General features: G+C 43.4%; 1 protein-coding gene across 2 annotated transcripts in view; it reads right to left on the bottom strand.

The window, feature by feature from the left end:
* Positions 1 to 2,558: 2,558 nt before the first annotated feature.
* Positions 2,559 to 15,234, bottom strand: part of LOC147009487 (zinc finger BED domain-containing protein 5-like) — a 125,481-nt gene continuing 112,805 nt past the window's right edge. The window contains exon 5 of one of the 2 annotated variants that reach the window (XM_085861769.1): positions 2,559 to 6,099. In XM_085861769.1, coding sequence (XP_085717895.1) covers positions 4,217 to 6,099 — 1,883 coding nt within the window. In that variant the 3' untranslated portion in view covers positions 2,559 to 4,216. The remainder of the gene's footprint in view (positions 6,100 to 15,234) is intronic. The other variant, XM_085861771.1, reaches the window with a different exon arrangement.

Raw genomic sequence — 15,234 nt, 5'->3', positions numbered from 1 at the left:
ACTGACTATCTTGAAGATAATATTTATATCTCGAGACGATCTTACTAGGTTTAGGGTGATAATGTCTTTTCATGAGATTGACGAGCTCTTCATATGACTTGTTTGGCTGGGGCAAGAAGATCTTTGATGAGGTTGTACGTCGGGGCACCGCATACAGTTAGTATTCAAATTGATTTCAGCTTGTGTGTCTTTTTCACACACATGAGATAAGACCTCTTAACCACTGTCCAGGCGTTTACTGCATGAATGCGGGAAAGTTTGCATTGGTGAAACTGGTCGGACTTCACCACCAGACTGAAACAACATCAAGCACATAATAGGCGAGGTGAACGGGAAAAAAATCATCAATGGTTAATCATGCACAGAATAATATAATCATTGTATACTATGGTCAGACAGCAAACTTCTCACATCCATTAGTCACTGGCACACAAGGAGAATCAGAGAAGCCGTGGAGATACATTGACATCACACAGTCCCCCAATAAAATGGGTTACCCATTAGTGACATCTGGCTCTCCCTCATTAACAAGCTGATGCCCTCAATCACAGTTATCAATACACCGAGGACTAAGAACCAAGATGAGCAAAATCACACCAGCCAATCAGAAACAGACAATGAAGAGCTAATCAACACCCCATAATAACCAGCCAATGAGCTCCCCACAATAACCAACCAATGGAGTGTGTGGAGCTCTTATAAACTCTGCATCCATTAATTTCAGTTACTTCCTCCCGATGATGTGCGGAGCATGCCGCCTGAAACGTTGAGGCCGACTTTTACTTTTTCCTCTTCTTTTGCTTTGGAGTTTTTAAAATATAAAGAATATAAATAGCTCTTTTAGGAGCTATTACATGGTATAAACTGTTAACATTTTACTTGGGGTATGCATTATTTGGTACACAAAGAAAGTCAGAACCAGAAGTTCAGGATGAGCATGTAACATTTTACTGGACTGAATCCTTTTGAAGAAGTAAGGTGACAATGTGAGAATGTCTTGGATTGAAAGATTTTCTTGGCTCTGAAGCATTCATACTTCCAATGGTAAAGGGGATGAAAGGATACTCATCACCAGGTACCATGCCCTAGCTCCACACAGTGCATTGGTGTTGCCGAAGCAGTTTCTTGGTAAGGATTACAATCCTGTGTCGGAGTGGCGACCCGTCCAGGATTGTGCCCAGTAGCCAAGGAGACTGATTTCGCAGCACCAACGCTCTGCACAGAGTATGGTCCCAATGGATGGATGGATTACAATCCTGGGTGGGCCGACACGATGTCACAGGTTACTTGACCGAGTGCGCAGGTATTTGGATATTAGAGTTAATAACTCACCCACTCTTCGCGAAAGACACCATGGTAATTTAACATCCACCAACTAATGCCAACAGACAGGACACACAGCTTAACCTTCATCCGAGAGATGGTGCACATCTTGATCAAATCCCCCTGCATGTGAAAAACCAGGATGACAGTTTGTAGTTGGGCTGAGATTCAAACAAAGGCGAGACAGCTCAGAGGCCAGTGTGCACACCTCGACGCTATCCTCCCAGCCCTAATGGATAGTGCTTCAAGGAAGATGCTGATTCATGCATAAAAAAACATCAGTGAGCCAGGAAATAATGCAGCCTTATGTCCACAAACAGACCTTGGCAAGTAGAGTGGAGTGCCAGCAAGTGTCCAGAGAAACACCTTGGAGAAACTTGAAATTGCATGCTCATCCAAGTGTCAATTTCCTCACCATTATTAGGATCATTGCTCACCCCAAGTACACAATGTTACCAGACTACCAACACATGAAAGGCCAAGTTTTAAGAATCATGGCATATTCAACGCTCATAACCTAAACATGCCAGGTGTTGGCTTCATGGTTAGGATGGTGGGCTAGGGATCCCAGGATCCTGAGGTCAAATTCCCCTTGGCTGTTGAATAAATACCAGGTGTGGCTGACTCTGTCATCCTTCTGAGGTCAGCAAAATGAGTGCCAGCATGCTGGTATAATGTGTCTGGGTGGCAACCTATCCGGGATTGTGTCTGGCAGTGTCCATTAGCCAAGGAGACTGCTGAGGCAGCACCAACACTCTGCACAGAGAATGGTCTCAATGGATGGATGAATTCTTCTTCTTTCAACGGCTGCTGGTTGCATCTTTGGTTAGGGACACAGCTGTGCCACTGATGCAGTGTCCCTATTACGAGTATACTGGTATTCATTTCGCCGACCTCAGAAAGATGACAGGCTGAGTCAACCCCACCTGGTATTGATTCAGCAGCCAACGGAGTTCGAATTCAGGATGCTCGGATCCCAAGTCAGCCACCCCAACCACGAAGCCAACACCAGGCCTGATGGATGGATGGATAAGCTAAATTGAAATGTGATAGCATGCTCCAAAATGCACCGCTCCTTGCTGGCAGTGCATCAAAGACAGCTGTTATCAGATTTGTTCCTTCAGTTATCAAACTCAAGACTTGTGATGAATCGTGAACATGTTACTAACTGACATATCCTGCGACTCTTGTATACATTTTCATCTTATTAAAAAAAAAATCGCTGTAGCCATGGATCCATGTCACTTTATTCAAACAGACATTTTCATGACAATTCAATATCTTAGTGAAAATATTTTTCAATTGGAGGGATCTGGATCCCTTTTTCACCTCTTGATAATTCTGCGTTCAACAGCGTGCCCTCCATTAAAGAAGGTTCACCATTATTGGGAAAACTTTGGTTGCAGCGAACTACGTGGCTTTCCTCACAGGATTCTTGATCGGGGTCACTGATTGCACTCAGTGGAATTGTGCCAATCATCATCATCATTATATATGGCATGTAAAATGTATGTATGTATGTATGTATGTATGTATGTATGTAGGTATGTATGATTGTACATATCTAGCTGAAACTCAAGCATTTGCATTTTTCATAAGTCAAAATGAGTACATGCCTTTTTGGGGAAATTTAAGTCAGAATTCAATTGTAAATTTGAGAGATGTGTGCACAGAGAATAATTTAATTTGAAATTAATTAAATAATGGAACAATCACAGAACATGATTATATGAGCTTATGGAGAAGAACAGTACTCAAGTGTTTTTACTGCCCATCATAGACGGGCTCTTCATCCAGTAAATAAATGCTCATAGGGCTGCACAAGCCAAAGACTCTGTCCTCAGTATGATCAAAATCCACGATGATTTCTCATGTACGTTTTAAGATTGCCTGAAGGAATAAAACATTTTTCACAAACTGTACATTTGTATCAGGATTCACTTTGGTCGTTATCACCAATTGCGGATTTCAGCAGGTGGGAGGAAGTTCTCCCAGAATTCAAAATCTCCACCTCCTTTTTGGTAAAGGATCATGATTCATGAACTAAACTGTCAAGTTTCATTCCCATAGCCTCGTTCCTAGGGCTCTTTTCAAAATCTTCATTGAACCTCTGACAGCTTCCACTTGTTGCTCGATTGGAGCGATATTCCCCGGAATGATTTTTAAGCATTCACTGAGGGTTTTCTTCGTCATTCCTGTAGCTCTGACTATCACTGGTACAATTTCAGCTTTCTTCAATCTGTAGCTCTGTAGCTCAAGTCCTCTTGACCTCATTTTTCAGATCTTGGTATTTGCTAATTTTCCTGATTTCTGTGGCATTTAGAGTTAATTCATTTGGAAATTAAACCTCGATCAACAATGCCAACTTTGAAAATTCCCCTGGGTGTAATAAGGTGTGCTGACAGCGTGAAGGATTTTTCCCAAATTGTGCAATTATACGAATGGTCATCATTATTACTTTTGATGCGTTTTTTCAGGTAGGATAACTAGTAAAAAATAATTTCCTACAAATTGTGCATTTGTATGGTGTCATGTCAGAGATGATGTTGTTGCCCCACGCATGCGAAGTGAAAAGCGGGATTAAGCAATTGGTTCATTTCTGAGATGATGTTGTTTTACATCGAATAGTTTGTGGTTCACAAGCAAAGACAATGTACATACAAATGAAAAAAATGTGGAAGATACTCGTTCATCATTTTCATTCATTTTTGTATTTTTCAAAGATTTTGCATTTATTTTTGTGGCCATTTTTCTTGTTTGTAATTTTCTTTCTCCCCAATGTGAATTATTATAAGTTTTCAAGATGACCAAATAAAAAGCTTTTCATTGAAAATCCTCCATTGTGAATTCTCAAATATCTTTTGAGGTTTCATGAGTGAATGAATGATTCTCCTCAAACTGTGCATTTGTATGAACGTTCTCCATCATGTGTTTTCATGTGCCTTTTAAGGTTGGATAACTGGCTACAAGATTTTCCACAACTTGTGCATTTGTATGGGCGATCTCCATTGTGAATTATCAAGTGCGATTTGAGGTGAGATGACTGATAGAAAGATTTCCCACAAACTATACATTTGTAGGGACGTTCACCATTGTGAATTCTCATGTGTGTTTTAAGGTTGGATGATTGAGTAAAAGATTTTCCACAACTTGTGCATTTGTATGGGCGTTCTCCATTGTGAATTCTCAAGTGTGATTTTAGGTGAGATGACTGATAGAAAGATTTTCCACAAACTGTGCATTTGCACAGGTGTTCACAATTGTGACTTATCATGTGCATTCTAAGGGTGGATGACCGAATAAAAGATTTTTCACAGACTGTGCATTTATACGGTCGTTCTCCACTGTGAAGTCTCATGTGAGTTTTAAGGTTGGATGAACGATTAAAGGATTTTCCACAAGTTGTGCATTTGTGTGGACGTTCTCCATTGTGAATTGTCATGTGTATTTTCAGGATGGATGATCGATTAAAAGATTTTCCACAAATTGTGCATTTGTATGGGCGTTCTCCATTGTCAATTATCATGTGCATTTTCAAGCTGGATGAATGACTGAAGGATTTTTCACAAGCTGTGCATTTGTATGGGCGTTCTCCATTGTGAATTCTCATGTGTGATTTCAGGTGAGCTGGCCGATTAAAAGATTTTCCACAATCTTTGCATTCGTATGGACATTCTCCATTGTGAATTATCATGTGTATTTTCAAGCTGGATGAATGACTGAAGGATTTTTCACAAGCTGTGCATTTGTACAGGCGTTCATCATTGTGAATTCCCATGTGTGATTTTAGGTAAGATGGCCGATTAAAAGATTTTCCACAAACTGTGCATTTGTACGGGTGTTCACCATTGTGAATCGTCATGTGCATTTTCAGGTTGGATAATCGATTAAAAGATTTTCCACAATTTGTGCATTTGTATGGGCGTTCTCCATTGTGAATTATCATGTGTGATTTTAGGTGACATGATTGAATGAAAGATTTCCCACAAATTGTGCATTTGTATGGGCATTCAACATTGTGAATTCTCATGTGTGTTTTAAGGCTGGATGACTGAGTAAAAGATTTTCCACAATTTGTGCATTTGTATGGGCGTTCTCCATTGTGAATTCTCACATGTGTTTTAAGGTGACATGATCGATTAAAAGATTTTCCACAATTTGTGCATTTGTATGGGCGTTCACCATTGTGAATTCTCATGTGTGATTTTAGGTGACATGCCTGAATGAAAGATTTCCCACAAGTTGTGCATTTGTATGGGCATTCACCATTGTGAATTCTCACGTGTGTTTTAAGGCTGGATGACTGAGTAAAAGATTTTCCACAATTTGTGCATTTGTATGGGCGTTCACCATTGTGAATTCTTACATGTGATTTGAGGTGAGATGACCGATTAAAAGATTTTGCACAATTTGTGCATTTGTATGGGCGTTCACCATTGTGAATTCTTACATGTGATTTGAGGTGAGATGACCGATTAAAAGATTTTCCACAATTTGTGCATTTATATGGGCGTTCACCATTGTGAATTCTCACATGTGTTTTAAGGTGAGATGATCGATCAAAAGATTTTCCACAAGTTTTGCATGTGTATGGAAGTTCACCTTTGTTTCCTTTGTGAGTCTTGGGAAAATTATTCTGTGTAAACATTTCCTCATTCTGTTTGGCTTCATTGTAAAAAGTCCTCTTGTTTGCATCAGTTGGTGAATCCTGTGAGTGTGTGTCTGCACCGTTCATCAACGTAGGTGCAGTCTCACTTGTAGATTCATTGGATTCTCCTGTAAATACAACATCACATGACCTGTGAAAAGAAAATCAGATTCTGTTCAACACTCGTGGCATCATTTTGACAAATGTACCCAAGTCTAACATGTACATTTGTATTTGTTCAACAGCAGAAAGTAAAAAAAATATTCTTGATGTAAATTAAAAGAATTGTTTAAAAGTTTGGGTTTTTCCAATTATATTCATACTTTAGGATTAATCCTTCTGATTATATATCAGTGATGTCATGTGTTTATTATTCGAAATTAACAGCTTTTAGAAATGTGCATGGGCAAACTGCTGAAGTAAACCAGAACGGCATTCAATCGAGCACATTCCTCCGTCAGGCTGAACAGTTTACGTTTTGTAGCCCTTGATAGGCAGGATCTGCATCTAGACCTTAACGAAAATCTAATTGGCTTGTTATTGTCACCTACCCAACTCATGCATTAACTTTTGTTATAAATTGTCCACAACTTTTTGAAATATCTCAAGAGTGAAGAATCACTTTAAAAATTACATTACCTGTAATTCAGATCCATGTCTCGATCCTCACCAATATCTCATCAATTCGTCCTCATCACACGTCACACGTCACAACCTGTCCACCAAGGTTCGTCCTAATCTATCGATAACGTTTTGTGATATCCTAATCACAGACATATGGACAAACAGGGTTGAAAACAAAACCTCCGTCCAAATTCGGTGGCAGAGGTAAAAACTACAGCAGCACTTGGTAAATACTAGAATAACACGAAAAAATATAAACTTGACACATGTCATGAACTACCCAATGGGAATAACATTTGATAACGATGACGTCACCGGTCATCAGTGCCATAACGATGACGTCATAATTAGATGCATCAAATTCTTTATCTGATCAATACAAAAATGTTTGAGGGTCATCTATGAAGAAATTTGTCAAGAGGATTAAATTGATGATATCATCAGTGATGTGGCGTGGCAGTCATATTTTTTTTGAGGAAAAAAAAAAATATTAAAAAAAAAAACTTTCTGCGAAACGGCTGAACAGATCAATGCAAAACTTCACACGTATAATCGACTACCCTTGCAGAGAAAACTTTGATAACCATGACGTCATCAATGATGTGGTTTGACATAGCTACATTGGATTTTAGCGAAAACCTTTATAAATCTAACCCTCTCAAAAAGCCCAACAGATTGACGTGAAACTCTCCGTGTGTCATCGACTAGCAATGGGGATTAAATTTTGATAACTAAAATGTTGGTCACGTTGTGTGGCAGCCATACTGGATTGAAGGAAAATCTTAAAATAATAATTTCTCTGAAACCATGAAACTGATCGATGTCAACTTTCACAGATTTCATAGACTACCATTGGGGCATATAGTTAGATAACGATGACATCATTGCTGCGGTGGTGTGGCAGCCATATTGGAAAGAAAAATGAACCTTATACATGTGATCTACTTTCCAGTTTGTCATATTTTAAATGTGTGACATCATAGGTCAGGTGGTTGGGCAGCTATGTTACATTGAAAAAACAAATTCTTTGAAGTCTTCTTCTCCGAAACCATATTTAAACATATCAATGTGAATCTTTGTAAACAGTCGTGGTCAAAAATATTGGCACCCTTGCACTTTTTCAAATAATGCACCATTTCTTCCAGAAAATTGTTGAAAAATCTTTTGGTATCCACTTAGGTATTTCTTTGTTTACAGTGTAACAAAACAAAAAAGAGGCCAAAAAAATGACTAAATCTTAGCTTATTCCACACAAAAATCCTAAAATGGCCCAGACAATATTCTTGGCACCTTTTAGAAGTTAGAAATAATTAGATTGCAGGCAGGTGATTCTCCTTTACTTTGGAATTGAACTCACCTTTGGTGAGTTACAGATGCTTGCAATATAAAAATCACTCATTCAACTAGTTTGAAGAGAGAAAAGGAGTCATTCTGCTGTTTTGTGTCACTGTGTGTACCGCAATGAGCATGGAGAAAAGAAAGAAAACCAGAGAATTCTCTGAGGAGGTCAGACACAAAATTGTAGCCAAGCATGGACAATCTCAAGGCTACAAGTTCATCTCCAGAGACCTTGATGTTCCTGTGTCCACCGTATGCAATGTTATCAGGAAGTTTAAGGCCCATGGCACTGTAGCCAACTTTCCTGGACGTGGCCGTAAGAGAAAACTTTTTTGAAGATTGCAGTGAAGGATTGTTTGAATGGTGGAGAAAGCACCTCGATCAACTGCCACACAGATTCAAGCTGACTTTCAGACACAAAATATGACAGTTTCAACTCACACCATCCGTCGCCAACTCGATGAAAGGGGGTTCGATGGTAGGAGACCCAGGAGGACCCCACTGCTGAGAGAGAGAGAGACACAAGAAAGCCCAACTGGAGTTTGCCAAAACACACCTGAACAAGCTAAAATCCTTCTAGGAGAATGTTCTGTGGACAGATGAGACTAAATTAGAGCTTTTTAGTCAAGCACATCATCTCTATGTTTACAGAAAACAAAATTAAGCCTTCAAAGAAAAGAACACCTTCCTTACAGTCAAAAATAGAGGAGGTTCAGTGATATTTTGGGGTTTCTGTGCTACCTCTGGCACTGGGTGCCTTGAATGTGTGCATGGCATCATTAAATCAGGAGATTACCAACGAATTTTGGAGCGCAATGTTCAACCCAGTGTCAGAAAGCTGGGTCTCCGTCGAAGGTCATGTGTCTTGCAGCAGGATCATGACCCCAAACACACTTCAAAAAGCACCCAGTAATGGTTCAAGCCAAAACGCAGGACTGTTCTGAAGTGGCCAGCAATGAGTCCAGATCTAAATCCCATTGAACACCTGTGAGGGAGATCTGAAAACAGCAGTTGGGAAAAGGCACCCTTCAAATCTGGGATAAGAGGAGCAGTTTGTACAAGAAGAATGGGCCAAACTGCCTGTAGAGAGGTGGAGGAAGCTCATTCATGGCTATTGGAAGCGCTTCACTGCAGTTATTTTGTCCAAAGGCTGTGCTACCAAATATGAAGTCGAGGGTGTCAATAATTTTGTAAATGCCATTTCTTTTTATTTCCTGACTTAAAAGGATATATTAAGTTCTGAATCAAAAACAAAGGTTCTGTAATATTGACAGTGAAATAAAGAATTGTGGAGACCAAATACTTTTGTCAATTTCAACTTATTTTTAGAGAAAATTGTGAGTTATTTGAAAAAAGTGCAAGGTTGCCAATATTTTTGGCCATGACTGTATATGATCGACTACCCATAGGCGGATTTGGGGGGCAGGAGGGGGGATGGAGGGGGTTCTACTGTGGAATGAAAAAAACTGGCCAAATCTCCAAAAGAGTGAATGTTTTTTTTAAAAACATATCCATGATAGAGGCTTGTGGAAGAGCAAGAGCAGAATGGAAGGGAACTAAATGGCAAGGGGAAACACCACAGTAAAATAGAAATGAGAGTGAGATCAAGGGGAGTAGTACAAGGCCAAAAGGGGGTGAACAAGCTGCACACAAGCTGAAGTGGAACGGCATTCGTTAGAGCGCATACCTCCTCCAGGCTAAACAGTTTACCTTTTGTATCCCACCGATAGGCCGGATTTGCATCCGGAACTTAACCAAAATCTAACCGGCTTGCTCTTGTCACCTATCCAACTCATCCACCAAGTTTTGTCATGACCCGTACACAACAGAAGCATCGTGCAAAATATCGTTTTTGGTCCATCTCTCAATTGTGAAGAATCACTTGAAAAATTCTAGTGTCCGATCCAGATCCGAATCGTCACCAAAGTCTAGCCAATTATTCCTTGTCACACACACAACCTGTCCACCAAGTTTCATCCGAATTTGTCCTAAGTTTTGAGATATTCTGCTCAGAGAGACAGACATACAAAGAGGGGTGAAAACATAACCTCAGTCCACCTTCAGGGGTGGAGGTAATTAAGCATAGCAATAAGAGGAAGGGGATGAAAAACATGAAAGATCATGGCTGATAGTGAGACCCAAGAGTTTGAAAAACTGAACTTCCTCGAGAGGAATGTTAAGAAAGCACATGAGAGGGTGTGCCATATGATCCAATCGGAAAGAGATAGTGAGAGTAAGATTGTCGGGATTGAAAGACGTATTCCAAGTGTTTGACCAACTTTGGATTTTGGCAAGGTCTGAAGAGAGGGATGAGGTTGCTGTCTGTCTACCTGAAGGATGGGGGGGGGCAGCAGAGGGTGGATTCGTCAGGAAAGAGATAAAGGGGATTTTACAGAGTCAGAGAGATCATTGATGAAAATCAGTAAGAGCACAGGGCCCAGAACACTGCCTTGAGCAACTCCAGCCTGGACAGCAAGAGGAGTTGAGAGAATTCCATTAAGAGCCACATGTTGGCTGCAACAGAAGAGATCAGCCTTGGAGGTTAGGTCTCTGCTGATCAATAAACTGCCTGGGTTTGTTGTATCAGATTTCCATTGGCTTTGTTTGGGTCGAGTGGTATTCACGATGCTGGAACCCAAAAGATCCAATCGTATGTCGAATAATAGTAACGTCAAATAAAGCCCGTCAGAACGCACGGTAATCAAGCCTTACGTCATTTAATCAAGCATTGTGTTACATAATCAATCGTTACACTACAAAATCAAGCATTACCTTACTTCTGGGTTTGTTGTGTCAGATTTCCATTGGATTCGTTTGGGTCAATTGTTAATCATGATGAGGGGAATCCGGACACTGCGAGGGGGATCAGGATGTTGCGGGGGGTTGGGGGGATCCAGACGCTGTGGGGGGGGGATCCGGACGCTCCTGGTCGGGGGACCCGAACGCTGCGGGGGGGGGATCCAGTCGCCGCGGGGGGGTAGAATCCAGACGCTGTGGGGGGGGGCTTCAGACGCTGCGGGAGGGATCCAGACGTTGCGGGAGGGATCCAGACGTTGCGGGAGGGATCCAGAAGATGCTGCAGGAGGGATGCAGACGCTACGGGAGGGATGCAGACACTGCGGGAGGGATGCAGACGCTGCGGGAGGGATGCAGACGCTACAGGAGGGATGCAGACGCTGCGGGAGGGATGCAGACGTTGCGGGAGGGATCCAGACGTTGCGGGAGGGATCCAGAAGATGCTGCAGGAGGGATGCAGACGCTACGGGAGGGATGCAGACGCTGCGGGAGGGATGCAGACGCTACAGGAGGGATGCAGACGCTGCGGGAGGGATGCAGACGCCACGAGAGGAATGCAGACGCAGCGGGAGGGATACAGACACTGCGGGAGGGATGCAGACACTGCGGGAGGGATGCAGAGGCTACGGGAGGGATGCAGACACTGCGAGAAACAGCCAAGAGCTGCGAACATGACGAGAAGCATCCCGAAGGTCTGTGGGCAGCCAATGATTGTGCAGAAGAGGTTGGGTTGGAACCTTCTGCTTGCTGGTCGGTTGGAGGTACATTGCTCACAAGACAGTTTCTCTGTGTGGAAGTGCTTCTGGGTCCCACTGACAGCTCACATTCGACCCGACCTTCATCGTGTGGCCTTCATTCTGGAGAGAGATGAGGGCAATAGACCAGGTTCGTGGAGCACCTGCCACGACCATGGGGTCTGTGTCCATGCAAGCATCAGCAGGAGAAGGTTCTATCTTTCAGTCTTGTTTACTCTCCCTGTAATGGTACCTGTGGTGTGAATGATGAAGTTTACCATTCAGCCGACGTGGTTTTGTGGATACGGGGAATTATTATCTATCTATAATTCCAGCAATCTCTGTGTGTGTGTCTGTCTGTTTGTCTGTCTGTCTGTCTGCGACCGCCGTTTCTCGACGACCGCCTGTCCGATCTCATTGAAAATTGCCAGGAATATTGCCGGGGACCCGTGGATGTGCCTTTTCATGGTTTGATATCGACCGGACCAGCGGTTCCCAAGTTACGGCCATTTATCTGTCGACCAATGACAAGACACGGTGCTATGACATCACGAATGACATCACAATTAATGTTTGTTTATTTATTTATTTTTTGCACGATTGATGGTCCGATCTGATTGAAACTTGCCAGGAATATTGCCGGGGCCCCGCGGATGTGTCTTTTCAAGGTTTGATATTAATCGGACGAGCAGTTCCCAAGTTACGGCCATTTATCTGTCGACTAATGACAGGACACGGTGCTATGACATCACAATTAATGTTTATTTGTTTATTTATTTATTTCTTATTATTTCTTTTGTACGATTGAAACTTTCCAGGAATATGGCTGGGGACCCGCGGATGTGCCTTTTCCAGGTTTGAGAGAGAGAGAGAGTGAGAGAGTGAGAGAGTGAGAGAGTGAGAGAGTGAGAGAGTGAGAGAGTGAGAGAGTGAGAGAGTGAGAGAGTGAGAGAGTGAGAGAGTGAGAGAGTGAGAGAGTGTGAGAGTGTGAGAGAGAGAGAGAGAGAGAGAGAGAGAGAGAGAGAGAGAGAGAGAGAGAGAGAGAGAGAGAGAGAGAGAGAGTGAGAGAGAGTGAGAGAGTGTGAGAGAGTGTGAGAGAGTGTGAGAGAGTGTGAGAGAGTGTGAGAGAGTGTGAGAGAGTGTGAGAGAGTGTGAGAGAGTGTGAGAGAGTGTGAGAGTGTGAGAGAGTGTGAGAGAGTGTGAGAGAGTGTGAGAGAGTGTGAGAGAGTGTGAGGGAGTGTGAGAGAGTGTGAGAGAGTGTGAGAGAGTGTGAGAGAGTGTGAGAGAGTGAGAGAGAGTGTGAGAGAGTGAGAGAGAGAGAGAGAGAGAGAGAGAGAGAGAGAGAGAGAGAGAGAGAGAGAGAGAGAGAGAGAGAGAGAGAGAGAGAGAGAGAGAGAGAGCCTGCACATTCTGGCACTCACCTACGGGCACGCACCTACGGGCCCGTACTAGTTTTATTAAATTGCCGAAACTGCTTGTATATACGTGTGTGCTCCCCATCAACAACCCCCCCTCCCACCCAGGCATTTTCAATACAGGTACAAAATGACTTTGTCTCGAGCTGATTCTGTTTGTTATGGCGGTTTCATCTGGTGGTTTAACAAAGCCTGTTGAAGGTAAATTGGTTGCCGTCCTCGTGCTGCTAGATACACTCGCTTCACGTGATGACTCGGTTGCCAAAGATTAAGATCTGTCATGTGATATCCGATTTGCATGATGCTCACTCGATTTAGAGACCCCAACCTGCACGGTAATGCAGCTTTAGACACAAGGATCCGGCAGCATGTCTTTGAAGCGGGCCACCATTGCGGTCGTTTTTGACACCACTTGGTGGATTCCGAAACTGGGAAGCTGGAATAGTGTGGCAGCTGTCATAGTACCATATCATTATTATTATTTCAATAGTATGTAATTAAAAGACATACTCATATTCTGTGCGGACAAACAGACAAACAAACAAATGGACCCAAACACAATACCCTCTCCTCTGGTGATGGTAACAGGAACAGTCATTTTATAGCATTAGTCAATACTTTGTGTCCCCACTCTTTGTCTTCTCGAGTGCCATCACTTTTTTACCCATGCTTCCTGTATAAAACTGAAGCAATCATACAGGAATATGATGCCAAGGATCCTGTAGTACATTCTGTTACGAATCTGGCAGCCATTTGCACACAAACAGACAGCAGTCCCCACAGTTAAGTTATTTCGATAAGTATGTGTTTATCGTCAGGGTCCTGTCCTTCTGTCTAATGGGTTAATTTCATGTGTGCGCTACGGGTTTCTTTTATAGTCAGGTTTTTTACATCTCCAATCAATCCTTCGTTCTTCGCACCATCGCCCATGTGCAATGTGTCACGTAAAGGGGTGAGGTTCCCTCCTCCCACCGGACCTCCTCCAATCAGGAGGCTCATTGCCTCAGCTCCGACTCCGCCCTTCGTCCAATCAGGAGGCTCATCACCTCAGATCGGGACTCCACCCAGAAGGGTGGGAGTTGCCCTGCCTACCGTGGGCCTGTCCAATGAGGGACGGTCGGCGAATCGCGCGACGCAACCGTCCAATCAGGAGGCGAGTGGCAAGGGGAAGAAATCCCTCAGACCTCGCGAAAGGTTAGAGTGGAGTGGTCGTCAAGAAGAGAGTAGAGCAGTCATCGTGGCCATTGCTCTTGGTGTGCGTCGTTAGAGTCATTGTGGCTATTGCTCTTGGTGTGCGTAGTTAGAGTCTTCGTCGCCATTGCTCTTGGTGTGCGTCGTTAGAGTCGTCGTCGTCAGCGGTCGTGGCCTGCGGTCTTTTGCGGGGCTTCTCGTGGTGGTGGTGGTGGTCGAGCAGCCAGGATCGTGGGCTCAGTGGATTCCAGGCCGTGGGTTCGAATCCCACCATAGTGGGTTGGAGTCCGGTGTGACCGCACGAGGCGGACAGGTACCCGGCCAGACCTTGACTCCCCAGCTGACTTATCCTCCTCGGCTGGAGGGTCCAATAAAGACCCGATGGGGTCCATTTCTTGTGTGTGTGTGTGTGTGTGTGTGTGTGTGTGTGTGTGTGTGTGTGTGTGTGTGTGTGTGTGTGTGTGTGTCCGTAGGCCCCGTCCTTAAGTAGAAATTGCTAAGTGTTTGTTTGTATATAAATTGCATTTCTCATATTCGGTTATAACTCTGCTCTTTGTGCTCCCTGCCCCCATTATAAATAAACCTCCAATTGTTCAATGTACCAGCTCGTTGTCTGTCACTTTCTTTCATTGGTTTAGCACGGTGCGTATTGGGAATTAGGGAGGCCATGTGCCGTAATTGTTAATTTGGACCGACGGACTTTGGTAATTCCCCTCAGTTACACCGGGCCGAGGTCGTTAGAGTGACCCGGTTTGACAGAGTCTGTTGAGGGTGTGACTTCCCCGGTAATTTGACGAGGTGGGTACTTAGGTATATTGATATTTGGCTAATAACCCTACCCCATGCCGTTAGAGAATTGGCAATCACGGTCCTTAAGTGACCCGTGCCCTTCGGAGTTGTCTGAAGGTTACGACCTGCAATTCCGGGTGTTCGGTGGGAGGCGGCTCGACTGCTCCACCTGGCGGCCGTTCCTCGCCAACGACCCCTGGCCCACAACACATTCCACAGTTCTGTAAGGTTATTTGGGTTCCTCGTGTTCATCTCTCTTTCCAGGTAATCCCATTTGTCCTTGATGGGACTCATGTCTGGGCTCCAGTGTCACTCTCACACCTGGATCACCCCAGATGTAACCTTGTTCTTCAAATACTGTTTTAGTATTGTTAAG

This window comes from Eptatretus burgeri, chromosome 17 (assembly GCF_056783735.1).
Source record: "Eptatretus burgeri isolate ZD-2024b chromosome 17, Ebu_testis_v1, whole genome shotgun sequence".
NCBI lineage: Eukaryota > Metazoa > Chordata > Myxini > Myxiniformes > Myxinidae > Eptatretus > Eptatretus burgeri.
Note: the sequence above shows the minus strand (reverse complement) of the source record. Positions and strands in the feature narration are given on the sequence as shown.